At 41.5% G+C, this 12,292-nt stretch overlaps 1 protein-coding gene across 2 annotated transcripts in view; it reads left to right on the top strand.

The window, feature by feature from the left end:
* Window positions 1-12,292, top strand: part of COLEC12 (collectin subfamily member 12) — a 140,175-nt gene extending 127,883 nt beyond the window's left edge. For both annotated transcript variants that reach the window (XM_045007923.1, XM_045007924.1), the window contains 5 exons: window positions 727-1,206; window positions 1,624-1,760; window positions 3,319-3,428; window positions 5,120-5,265; window positions 7,431-12,292. In XM_045007923.1, coding sequence (XP_044863858.1) covers window positions 727-1,206; window positions 1,624-1,760; window positions 3,319-3,428; window positions 5,120-5,265; window positions 7,431-7,435 — 878 coding nt within the window. In that variant the 3' untranslated portion in view covers window positions 7,436-12,292. The remainder of the gene's footprint in view (window positions 1-726; window positions 1,207-1,623; window positions 1,761-3,318; window positions 3,429-5,119; window positions 5,266-7,430) is intronic.

The raw sequence follows: 12,292 nt of genomic DNA, 5'->3' as shown, positions 1-12,292 counted from the left end.
GGTCAGTGATCCACAATGGCTGCTGCTTTGGGAGGCACCTATTAAAAATTGAGAGAGATCTTCATCTTTAAGCCCTGCACAGTTCTGCCCCGCCCCCACTCCATGTCCTGGATCACACTTCCTTACCTCATCCCCCCACACCTACATACAGACTGCTAATCTCCTCCAAACTGCCCTCCTAAACATCCTTTTTGCCACCCCCTTCCACTATTGTCTTTACCCCTTCTTTCATGCTGCTCCTTCAAATTAAAAAACCTTTATTCTTGTGTCCCAAACAATCGCTCTTTCTTTTTATTCAAATCCCTTCTTAAGGCTGCCATGAAGCCCATCAGTGTCAATCCACCAAAGACAAAAAGCACATACCACGACTTTTAGAAAACAAATGATAACCGTATCTCTTTGAGATCTGAGGCTCATCTGATTATCTGGGGTACTATGTGTCTGTTTAATGTAAATTACAAGTCCTGTCTGGCATGTTTTCTTCTGTGTCCTCTACAGCATTAAGTGTCTTGAGGAGGTTCAGTAAGAAATACTATATAACTAACGATTGTGAAGAGAGTCACCTCCTTTTTCTAAACCAACTGTATTTTTACATTGGCTACTTGAGTAGCTTGGGCTTTATTACTGCTTGTAGTGTATTGAATGTCCAACGTTTTTAATCTCAGGTTTATTGAACACTCTTCCTGTTTTTTTGTTTTCCTCCTCTGCATATTTAAATTGTTTCAGGCCCTCCAGGTCCAAGGGGACCTAAAGGTGAGAGGGGACCCCAAGGGCCTTTTGGTCTCACTGGCCTAAAAGGGCAAAAAGGAGAAAAAGGTGAGCCAGGGCCACCAGGACCTGCTGGTGAAAAGGGCCCAGTTGGGCCAATCGGGCCACCAGGAGAAAAAGGTGGGAAAGGTTCAAGAGGATCACCTGGCTCCAAAGGTCAGAGAGGTTCTACTGGCAAGACTGGTCTGCCAGGACCTAATGGAGACCCTGGACCACCAGGACCACCTGGCAAAGATGGTCCTCCAGGTCCACCAGGTCCACCTGGATTTCAAGGATTGCAAGGAACTGTTGGCGAGCCTGGGGTACCTGGACCTCGAGGATTGCCTGGTCTGCCTGGCATACCAGGGCTGCCTGGGCCACCTGGGCCGCCTGGGCCACCAGGTCCAGGGATGCCTCTAGCACTGAAAAGTGAGCCAACATCAATACCTGAGGCTAACGGTAAGCTATCTACTCACCCACCTACTTTTCTATTTACACGCCCATCTGCCCAAGTAGCCGTTTTTAGTGCACCTGCCACTATGATAGTGGGCTAACGTTAATCTCTGTTATCTTTTGCTTAGACACACTAGTTCTCAAAGATTCTTAGTGTGAAACTCCAGCTTACCTAGCTGTGTCTGCCTGACTTCTTTCAGCTGCTCTGGAGTTTGATTAAAGTGCCTCATCTCTAAAGAGATGGCAGCAATGCAATGAGTAATGACCAGTTCTCTGGACATGCAGGTTAAGTTATATTCTGCATTCTGGTGCAGATTTCTGATATGTGCATATTCATTGACTCAGCACCTAATTATTTCAGATGCCACCATCCTGTAGGATAGTTTGAAATCCCCAGTTTAACAGCAGGGTTTCATGTCACAGGTTGTTCTGCTCATTGGAAGAACTTTACAGAAAAATGCTACTACTTTTCATCTGAAAGAGAAGTTTTTGAAGATGCAAAAGTTTTCTGTGACGAGAAGTCCTCACATCTGGTTATCATAAACAATAAAGAGGAGCAGGTAAATATGCATCACCTGCTGTTCTGAAAGCTATAAGGCAGGGGTTGGCAACCTTTCAGAAGTGGTGTGCCAAGTCTTCATTTATTCACTCTAATTTAAGGTTTTGCGTGCCAGTCATACATTTTAATGTTTTTAGAAGGTCTCTTTCTGTAAGTCTATAATACATAACTAAACTATTGTTCTATGTCAAGTAAATAAGGTTTTTAAAGTGTTTAAGACCTGAAGGCAAAATAAGAAGCTTCATTTAAAATTAAATTAAAATGCAGAGCCCCCCGGACCGGTGGCCAGGACCTGGGCAGTGTGAATGCCACTGAAAGTCAGCTCGCGTGCTGCTTTCGGCACACGTGCTATAGGTTGCCTAGCCCTGCTATAAGGTTTGAAGGTATTTTGAGTCTGGAAACTACACAGCAATAGGGAAGCTGAGAACATCATGGATTCATATGGTGAAATGAAAACACTGAGTTACCCCATTCAGAACGCTGTACTGCTCAGCACTTATTGTGAAAAGGAGACAATGGGCCTGATCCTGAAATTGCTGAACACTGCCACTTCCAGTAAATTCAGTGGGACTTGTGGGTGCCCAGCCCCTTTCAGAATCAGGCCCATTGTTAGTGGCCTGTTATCTGAAACACATTTTTTCTGTGTTGCAAATAGTTATTTTTAATTCAATCTTTAAGATAGACAACTTAAGCCTTTATTATGATCTTAAATAAAGTCTATTAGGTTTTCTATAGGCAGAGCAGTGATAATGAATAAAAGCCGTACCTTACATTATTGTTTGGTAGCCAGATATGCCCCTGCCCCTGCCAGGCAGGAGTGGCGCAATAAAGTATAACTGCTTATTCTTTTCCTTAGTTAAAAAAATACTATTGGTGGTGGCCTTCCAACCGCCCAGTTTTCACGGGGAGTTCTTACCCACAGGGAAATAGTGCCATTGAGTCTAGTTCCTTTTTGTTGTTACCCACAGACAAATAGTGCCATTGAGTCTAGTGCCTTTTTGTTGTTACCCACAGACAAATAGTGCCTTTTTGTCAGTTAAGTTTGAAGAATCAGGCCCTAAAACACGTGTAGAGCTACATAAACCTTCCATAATCATCTGTACATTAGCAATGGTGATCCCTCATAAAGCAGGAGTATTACAGATTAGCTCTGGAGTGAACCATAAGTACCATCTCGGATGTTGTTACAAATTAAGGTCTATCTTTGCAGGAGGGAGGGAGGGAGGGAAGGAAGGAAGAAAGTTCCAGCCAGTAAGGAACCTTTTCAGGAGAGAGCATTCTTCGGTGACAAGAGGGAGAAATAATGACCAAAGTACCCTTTGATTACTGCACTCACTACCAGAAGTGCGAGCAGCATACTAGGAGTGAGAACAGAGGGTAAGACCCAAAATTAGAAGGAAGAGGTAACCAACAAGGAAGCGAGGTGGTTGAGCATTGGGAATGGAAAGGAGAAGAGCACTGTTCTTATTCTATCTTCTAAAAGCAAAATCTACACAAAGCAAGTAATTGTGTGCTCTGAGAAACAGAACAGAAATCTGTGATTGCATTTTCACTTGCAGCAATGGATAAAAAGACAGATTGCTGGGAAAGGCAACTTCTGGATTGGGCTCACAGATTCAGAGCAAGAGAATGAGTGGAGATGGCTGGATGGAACCTTACCAGAGTACACGTATGTGTTGAAAAGAACCATGTTGTTTATTTTCTGCAGAGTGCTACTGTTCTTGCCGCCACTTTACTAGAGATCTGCAGTATCTAGAGATGAGTTACTGGATGCCAGTGAAGCAATACTTTATCTGGAAGTGTTACTGAATATTGTTTTCCCTACCTCCCTCCTTTCTCCATGCACAAGGCTTTATCTCCTTGCCAGAAGGAAAATGGAAAATTTAATATTGAATGAAAGAATCATACAACCGTGCAGCATGATACTGCTTGCCAGTGTTTTTACGAAGTGGGGGTGGAAAGCCCAGGCAGCTTTTTGGTCTTGGTTTAAATTTTCCTCGTTTGCATTACAACTGGCCATAAATAGAGAGCTCATTCTTACTAAAAAATGAAAGGACTAACTATTAGATAAAACCCAAATGCAAGGTATGAAACAGAAGGAGAAGGTATAAAGCAAGGATGTCCAAACTTTGGCAAGCCGAGGGCTGCATTGGCAGGTAGCCACAAGTCCAAGGGATGCACCAAATTGGTATTAAATGCAGCCGCCTTAATTTTTAATACAGTGGAGTGGACTACAGAGACTATAAATCCCAGCATGCAGCGCCCCAGAAAAACAGGCTAAATCCATTGTATTTGTTATAAATGATTTGCAGGTGTCTAATTTGTGGCCACTTTCATGAGGAACATGGAAAAAAGATTTGGTTTTGGTAAATCCTACCATTATACCTCTCTCAACTTCAGATGGCTACAGCAAACCTCTGGCCGGTGTCACTGAAGATTTCTCTTGTGCTGTGCTTTTAGGGTGTCCTCTAGTGACCTCAGAACTGTCTGTCACTGAAAGTGATTCATTATTTCTGGAAGTCTGTGTTTCTTCCCAGATGCTTGGTCAGACTCTTTGTATCAAGCAGGCATGTTATTTAGCTGCTTATGACACCATTTCAGCCAGCAACCAAAGCTTCTGTTCAACAACCTGTATTTTTAAGAAAACCGAGCTTTCGTTTTGAGACTGGAAGCACATCTCATTTATTATATGAAAACAGAATCGAGAGTTTTGCTCCACCAAGCAAAGACACTAAGTACAGGGTCAAGTTTCACTATCGAGGTTACTGGCCTCCAAATTAAGCCAACTTTTAAAAATTCCTTATGTGTCTGAAAATTAATTTTTCCATCCAAACTGAGGTCTGAAAGATAGACAAATCCCTGCTTTGCAACTGGAGAGGCCCATCACAATCAAGCCAGGATTTCAGTTTCTTTGCAATTACAGGTGCATATTTTGCCACCTTTCCCCTCTATGTCCCTTTTGTGTTCTTTTTAGCAGACAAGGTATTGAAATACACAAGAATCCCTTAGGCAGAATCTTGGATGTTTCAGTACCATCTGCTGGTAAGAATGAACTAGACAGACACAGTGGAGGAAAGGTGCCATGTGCATGTGGCATGTACTCTCATCACACTTGCATGTACATCCACAAACCAAAATAGAGCTTATTGGTCTAATTTTAAGCTTTAAGCCTTGACAGGCAAAGGCGGAGTAGATTCTTGTCTCTGTTTTCCATTTTCAGTAAGAGTCATGTAATGTTTGTTGAAGAGTGTATTTCCAGTTCAGAGCTGATCTCTTGATACTTTCTGCAAGTCTCTTTTGTTGTGCATGGAAAACTATCATGTGGTGTCATTTAACATCTACTTCTTATTTTGTTGAAAGAAACTGGAAAAGTGGGCAGCCTGATAACTGGAGTACTGGGCAAGGGCCAGGGGAAGATTGTGCTGGATTAATCTCTGCTGGGCTCTGGAATGACTTTCAATGTGAAGATGTTAACAGTTTTATTTGTGAAAAAGACATGGACAAAGGTAAGCTAAGTGTTCAATTAAAAGAGCTTCATCATAGCGACAAAGAGCCATGATTTAGTCCTGGGGGAATTCTGCGCCACTGCGCATGCGCAGAATTCATGTCTCCCACCGATTTCTTTGCTTCCTTGCAAAAAAATGACTTTCTGGTGGGGAAGCAAAGGGAAGCCACAAGAGCAGTCATGCAGCCCTCCCCAGCAGTATATTTTGGGTGCCCAGGGTAGCCGGCAGAGAGGTAAATCACTGTGGGGCAAGGGGCAGAACTGGTGGCTCCTACCTTATGCTGGGCTCAGCTGCTAGTCCTGACTGGGCTGGGGAGGACAGGACTTCCTCTTCCCTGCACGGCATCCAGGGATGGGTCAGACCCACCCCCAGATTTCTCCTCAGGGTGCAGGAAGCTCTGCAAACTCCCCACACATCCCTTCTCAGCTGCAGGGGGAGGGATCAGTGCATGGAGAGCTGCTCTCCCATCCACCCAACCCCCATGCATCCAGACCCCCTCATGCCCAGACCTTAAGCTTCACCCACATACACACCCAGAACCCCCCTACCAAGCCCCACTCCCCCTGCACCTGGACCACCCCAGTGAGCCACCCACACCTGGATCCCCACCCCCAACCAGCTGTACCTGGATCCCCACCCCACTGAGCCCCACACCCCCAGTATCTGGACCCTGCACTGAACCCCTCACATCCAGACCCTCCACCAAGTTCTATCTCCCCACACACACACAGACACACACCCCTGCTGAGCCCAACCACCTTCACCTGGACCCCCCTGCAGAGTCCCATTACCATTGCACCCAGAACCCCCAAACAAGCCCCTGTGCATCTAGATCACCTCCTGCACCCAGATTGTCCCCCACAGAACCCTCTCAATCCACACCTGGATCCCTCCACACTAAGCCCCTCCACACTTGGATCCTGCCAGCTGAGCCTGCCTGCCCACACCTGGTGCACCTGGCACGGAGCGGCAAGGTCCTGGGGTGTTTCTGGGTCAGGCTCGGTCCTTGCACTGTGTCAGGGTTGGGTACAGACTCACTGCTGAGCTATGTCCCGGGGGGAGCTGCAGAGTGATCTCCTACCTCTGTGCAGCCAGTGGCCTGTGCTCCTCAGTGACATGCAGGAGCCTCCACGTTTATTTGACAAATAAAATTTGCAGAATTTCGCAGAATTTTTATATTTTTGGCGCAGAATGTTCTTAGGAGTAATGATTACACCATGGGGGGGAGGAGATCCATACCTATTGTGTATGGACGGATGCTGTGGAGCTGCTTTACAGGGAGGAAAACTCTATCCCCTGTAACAGCTCTACACAGATCTAGCCCCAACTGGCATGAGGAGTCCCTGCTGCTGGGAAGTGTTCGGCAACTGCTGAGCCTCTCTCCTTAACTCCCACCCACCCACTCTGACTGCTGGAGGGGAGCGTGGGTCCTGTCCAAGTTCTTTAGCTGACAGCTCTGTGTCACATAGTGGCAGCTGGGCAGGGTGGAATCACAGTCTGTGAGCAGACACATAGGTACTGCAGAGTCTCTTTCTAGATCTAGGGACGCACTCACAATAGGACCCTGTTGCGCCATAGAGCTGCTTAGGGCTCTGCTCCATGATCATTGCCAGAGCTCAGATCTGGCCCATAATATTTTTGTTCTGATGATGACCTTGTTTAAAGAAACTGTTTTACAGTGTGCCAGAAACATTAATTGTTTAAAAGCTTTTTTCAGAAATATTTTTGTGTGTGTCATGAATGCCTGGCTGCTATGATTGCCAATACATAGGTAGAATTTCATAGGATGTGGTAGAAACTCCCAGCTGGATTCAAACGTTCAGATACTGGCTCTTAGGCAGCGTCCACAAAAAACATATGTACACCCTTCAGGTGCATAATCCACATCTGTTTGTGCAGATTGAGGAATTGCTTGTGCATAGAATTCCCTTTTCTTCCTAGATAAATATGTATTATGTTAGCAGAACTTTAGGGTTTGAAAATATTAGTTGTTGGAGGTCTACAATATCTGCATATGGGTCATATTTTAAAAAGTTATGTTTCTTGAACACCTAGACTCATATGATAGAATTTTCCAAGATTCTTTGAATTCAATAAACCTCCTTGCTGATAATTTGTTTTACAAGCCTTTCACCTGTGTTCCTTCTTTCTTTCTCTCACTGTAGCCTAGACACCTGGATTGTAATAGGCTGTGAATTTACAGACACAAATACAAATTACTAAAAAATCCTATGGGACTTCATCATCTCCTAACAAAATTGAAAAGGAAGCACTGAAAACTGGTTTAATGCAAAAAAAAGAATTCAGCCGCAACTCATCTTTGCCATCTTGTGATTATTCAAGGATTCTGGACCCACGGCACAATGCATTTATTGGAAATGCAATTGGACTGAATCAGTTACATTTTTTTGTCAACCAGTGACCATACAAGTGTACAAGTTTTGTCTTCAAAAACATGAAATATAGCAGTCTGAGTAAGACTCTTGGTCATTGAGCTATAGGAAATACTTATAAAGCTACAGTGTAAACAGTACATTTCATTTGCTAAAATCCCAAATATAGGAAAATTATACAGATACACACATATAGTATATAGATTTTATATAAATATATATATAGTCAAGTTGTTATCAATAATATGGAATATACTTTTAAGAGCTTTTAAAACTTTGTATTTTTGTACAAAATATTTGCTTTTTACATTCTTTTTTTATTGTCTTTTTTTTTTTTAACAAATATAGTGCACAGGGGCCAAAGAAAACAGTAAAGGTACTAATAATAATTCAGGCTGTTGTCAGACTTAGCTCTGCTCAGCTATAGAAAAATATTTTCCAGTTTAAAAAAAAGTTTTTTTCCCAGATGAACCACTCTGATTAAATAACTTTTAAGCTGATTTTTATGCAAGTCTACTCTGTGTGAGCAACAGCTAAGTAGATCAGGGACTAGATATTCATGATAGCCATAATCACAGTCAGTGAACCATCAATGTACTGCTGTACTATATGGGTCGTGTTAACACAAGACACTGTGATGTCTGCCTTACTTCCCTCCCTCCTTCTCTGTCTACAGAAAAATATCACAGAATTAAGTTGCTAGCTTTTTTAAATGTTTTAATGATTCCTCTGTTACAAAGCAGTTTTTAGGAGCTCTGCCATAACAGGTGCTGCTTACTACTGAAAGTCAAACTAAGAAGACATTAAAAGACATTTATAAAACAGAAACAAAGAATTTGAGCATACTGAAATGTGGTGGGGTTTTTAAAGCTGGATTTTAAAACGTGGTAATAAAACATGATGTATTCTAAAAGGTCAAGTCAACCTGCATTTCTCTAAAATGTTTTAATATAAATTAATCTTGTGACTTCCTTGGCCCAATCTTCCCCTGCCAAAAAACTAGCAAAATTAAGTATGCCACCACCAGAATTTAGTATGGTTAATGGATGATATCACTGTCCAACCCACTTCCTCCATATCCCTAAAGAGCTGTTGCCTAGACAGCAGCAGCACAGCCTATCTTAAACAATAAAAAAAAATAAGCAAACAGTTAAAGTTTATTAGCAGAATCCATGTGATTTGGTTTCTATTTTGTGTATTCTCTGAGGCCACATGCTACACCATCTACATGTCCTTTTGTACCCTTTTGGAAGAGAGTTGTGTTTTTACTGCCTCGTGACCTCCAGTTTACCTTGGCTGAGTATGGATAGGCCTGTTGAAATACTCCAGCTCTGCTGGAAGGAGACAAGATTTTGTACTTCATATTTTCAGGCATTGCTTATAAGTGTAACCAATTAAAGTTCCTTGCCTTACTGGCTCCCAGGGCCTAAATTCCATATTCTCTCCAAAGTTCATCCTCCTCTTTCTTAATGTCAATTATAATTTATTCCCAGAAACTACCTGGAAAGTGAAATGCAGAAATCCATAGAGAACATAATGGGTATGAAAAATGAACATAACAGCACAATCCACAAACACAGTTAATAATGAAAAGCCATTTCAGAGGCAATGCTTTTCCTAGAACAAGTTAGATTACCTGAGGAATTTTCTTTTTGTCATGTATTGAATAACAATCAGATGATCTATGAATATTATATGGTACCTATATATACAAAAATGTATAAATATATAGTAGTGCTATGTTTATATATTTATACAATAGCTCTGGTGATAACATTAGCACAGTATCTTTTTCATATCTCCATCATACTGTCTGGAACAGGTAGGCTTCATTCTGACCTCACATCAGTATAACTCTACTGATTTAAGTGGAGTTGCTCCTGATTTCCACTGGTGTGACTGAGACACAAATTGGGCTCATAGCTATACAAGTCCAAGGCAGAGCTGTGACTAGAACCCAAATCTCTTAGCACAGGACTGGGAGACTTTACCGCAAGACCATCTTTCATCTCCTGTGGCAGTGGACATATGGCATTCTTTTTGAAAAGATGGATTTTTCCCCATGACACGTGTGTTACAGTGCTCATCAAATGAAAATACATTTCAGTAAATGATCCTCCCATGACCAATTTTCTTCCATTCAGGGACATTTCCCATTCACAGACTACCAGCAGCTTAGAATAGTGAGTTGAGCCAGTTTAAGGCTGTAAAATGTTGTTGAATAATAACTATTATATGAAGAATTTAGATGGAGATTGCATTCAGTGGTGTTTCTCATTACCCACTCCTGAGTCAGAGATACAATAGGCCTGATTCTCAATTATCCTGGCCCACATCCTCAAACATATTTAGCACCTAACTTGCATTGAGTTCAAAGGGAATTAGATACCTAAATGCCTTTGAGGATCTGGGTCTCTGTGCCTATGCTTGGAGCAGAAATGGATTCAGTGGGTGACGTTAAGTAGATGCCCTCTGCATGCACAACTTAGACAACCATCTTTGAAAACTTGGCCTGCAGAGTGCAGGCGAGCTAAGACAGATTCATAAAGCAAATACCCTTTTGTCCATCTTAGCCAGCATTCATATAAGAGAGAAAGGGAAATGTGAAGTGGAAAAAGAAGACTGAAGTCTCAAAAGGAGTGCGGCAGTCACCAGTACAGGTCAGAAAACTGTCATGATAGGGAGGGCAATTGGCAAGAGTGCAGACTGGATGCCATGAGAGGCCAAGAGATTGCCATGGAAGTCAGAGTTGCCATGTGAGGTCTGGTAAATTTCATGTAAATCCATCTTCTCTATGGCTTGAATGACAGCACAAGTTGTGCAGAAAGTTACTTTTGCATGAGAAAATTATTTTGTCCTCTTCTAGCAATGTATGGGTAAGCTACATCCAGCTAAAACGGAACTGGCTGTATTCTCTTGACATACTGAATGTACATTTCCATTTTTTTTTAAATTTAACATAAAAACTAAATGTTATTTCATTGATAGTATAACTACCCTTAATAATTAAGTGGCTGGCATTGTAGATGTTATGGGGAAAAAAGTTGTGCCTTACAGCATCATCAAATGCTAGATTTTTTAAAAACTCTCTTTTGCTCATATCACTGATTTGTTATGAATTGTTTTCAGCTGATTAGAACTTTTCACATCCCTTCAATTTTCCATAAATATCATCTGAAATTGTTCCAATGAAAGAAGCACTAAGTGGGAGACACTAAAGTAAGTATTGCACATTCTGTGCATACACATATAGCAAAGTTGGCAGTTGTGCATATGGGTACGTACAAATTGTCAGAAATATTGCATATGTATTAAAAGCCAACTTAAATGAAAGAATAGTTCTTCCAAATAAAAATTCTCCTCTTACACCACAGTACAATTACTCCTTATTTACACTGCTGTAAGGTAGATCATAATCAAGCAGATGGTATCTCTAAACACTATTATCTATTTTATCTAGTGACTTGAATTTTTAATTCTCTGTTCCTGCAGTATATAGCTGCTAGAAATGTGTCATTTAAAAGGTTAAGAGAAAAAACATACAACTCATCTTCATAAAGCCTTACAAGGGAACTCGGAACTGGGAAAAGGGATCCAGGATAAAATATCTGCTGGCTTTAATGAGGCAGGCCCCGAACCCAAGTAAGCTATAGTTCAGTCTAGTTTCACTGTACTGTTTAAACAGATATGCCTGTTCCAACCTTGCTATTTTCCTAGATATCAAATGGCTCAGCTGTTCTAATTTTTCTTTTCACTAGATACCTCTTTTGGTTTTAACAAGTGGTAAGAATTAGTCTTTGATTTTATTAATGGAATTATGATAAGCTGCCTGGAGCATGGTGCCAAGCAAAGGAATCTGGTTAGCTAGAATGGAGGCAAAGCCATCTGGGAGATCTAGTTTGTTAAGAATATATGATTAAACAAAAATGTTCAGCCCTATTAAAGCACCTTAGTTGAAAATCACAAAGGTCTCAGCCAAAGTCAGCATGTAAAATACAAAAGAAATGGAATTTCTCCATCCTTAGTCCATAGATTTCCTTCTCCTTTTCTTTCTCCTCTTTGTTTATATTCCCACTTGGAGGAGAAGTTGTTACTATTCCCCCATTGACATCAGAATATGGATTTGGAAACTGATCTCCCCCCACCACACACACACACCTTTCTGACTTCCTGGCTGAGCCTTTTGGTGATGGTAATACTGATATCACTTACTCTGTCTAGTACTTGACACTTTCAAAGTAATGTACATACATAAATTAAAAGAAAGTCACAGCCAGCTGACAGTAAAGGCCCAGCTGGAACATTATTACCAGAAGAATATGTAAAGAGAATTAGAATTGACTATGTCTTGGGCTAACTTTCTAGAGAACAGCTCCTCATTTACTGTGTCTCACTGTGTAAGGCTGCTCTGCAGCAGATGGGACTTCTTAGGAACTACCAGTCCACCTGGCAATTCATTGCCTCACTTAAGTTCCCCCTCACTTGTTTGACGGCATCTAAAATAAAGAAACCCTGTTTTGGAAAAAAAATATTCTAATTTGTTTTTTTTCTAGGAACCAATATTTTTCTGTCTCAGTGATGAAGATAAAATTTTTGTTTGTTTTTCAAAATAAACTATGGTTAATGCTCCAAAA

Source organism: Mauremys mutica, chromosome 2 (assembly GCF_020497125.1).
Source record: "Mauremys mutica isolate MM-2020 ecotype Southern chromosome 2, ASM2049712v1, whole genome shotgun sequence".
NCBI lineage: Eukaryota > Metazoa > Chordata > Testudines > Geoemydidae > Mauremys > Mauremys mutica.
The sequence above is the reverse complement of the archived record's forward strand: the minus strand, read 5'-3'. Positions and strand labels throughout refer to the sequence as shown.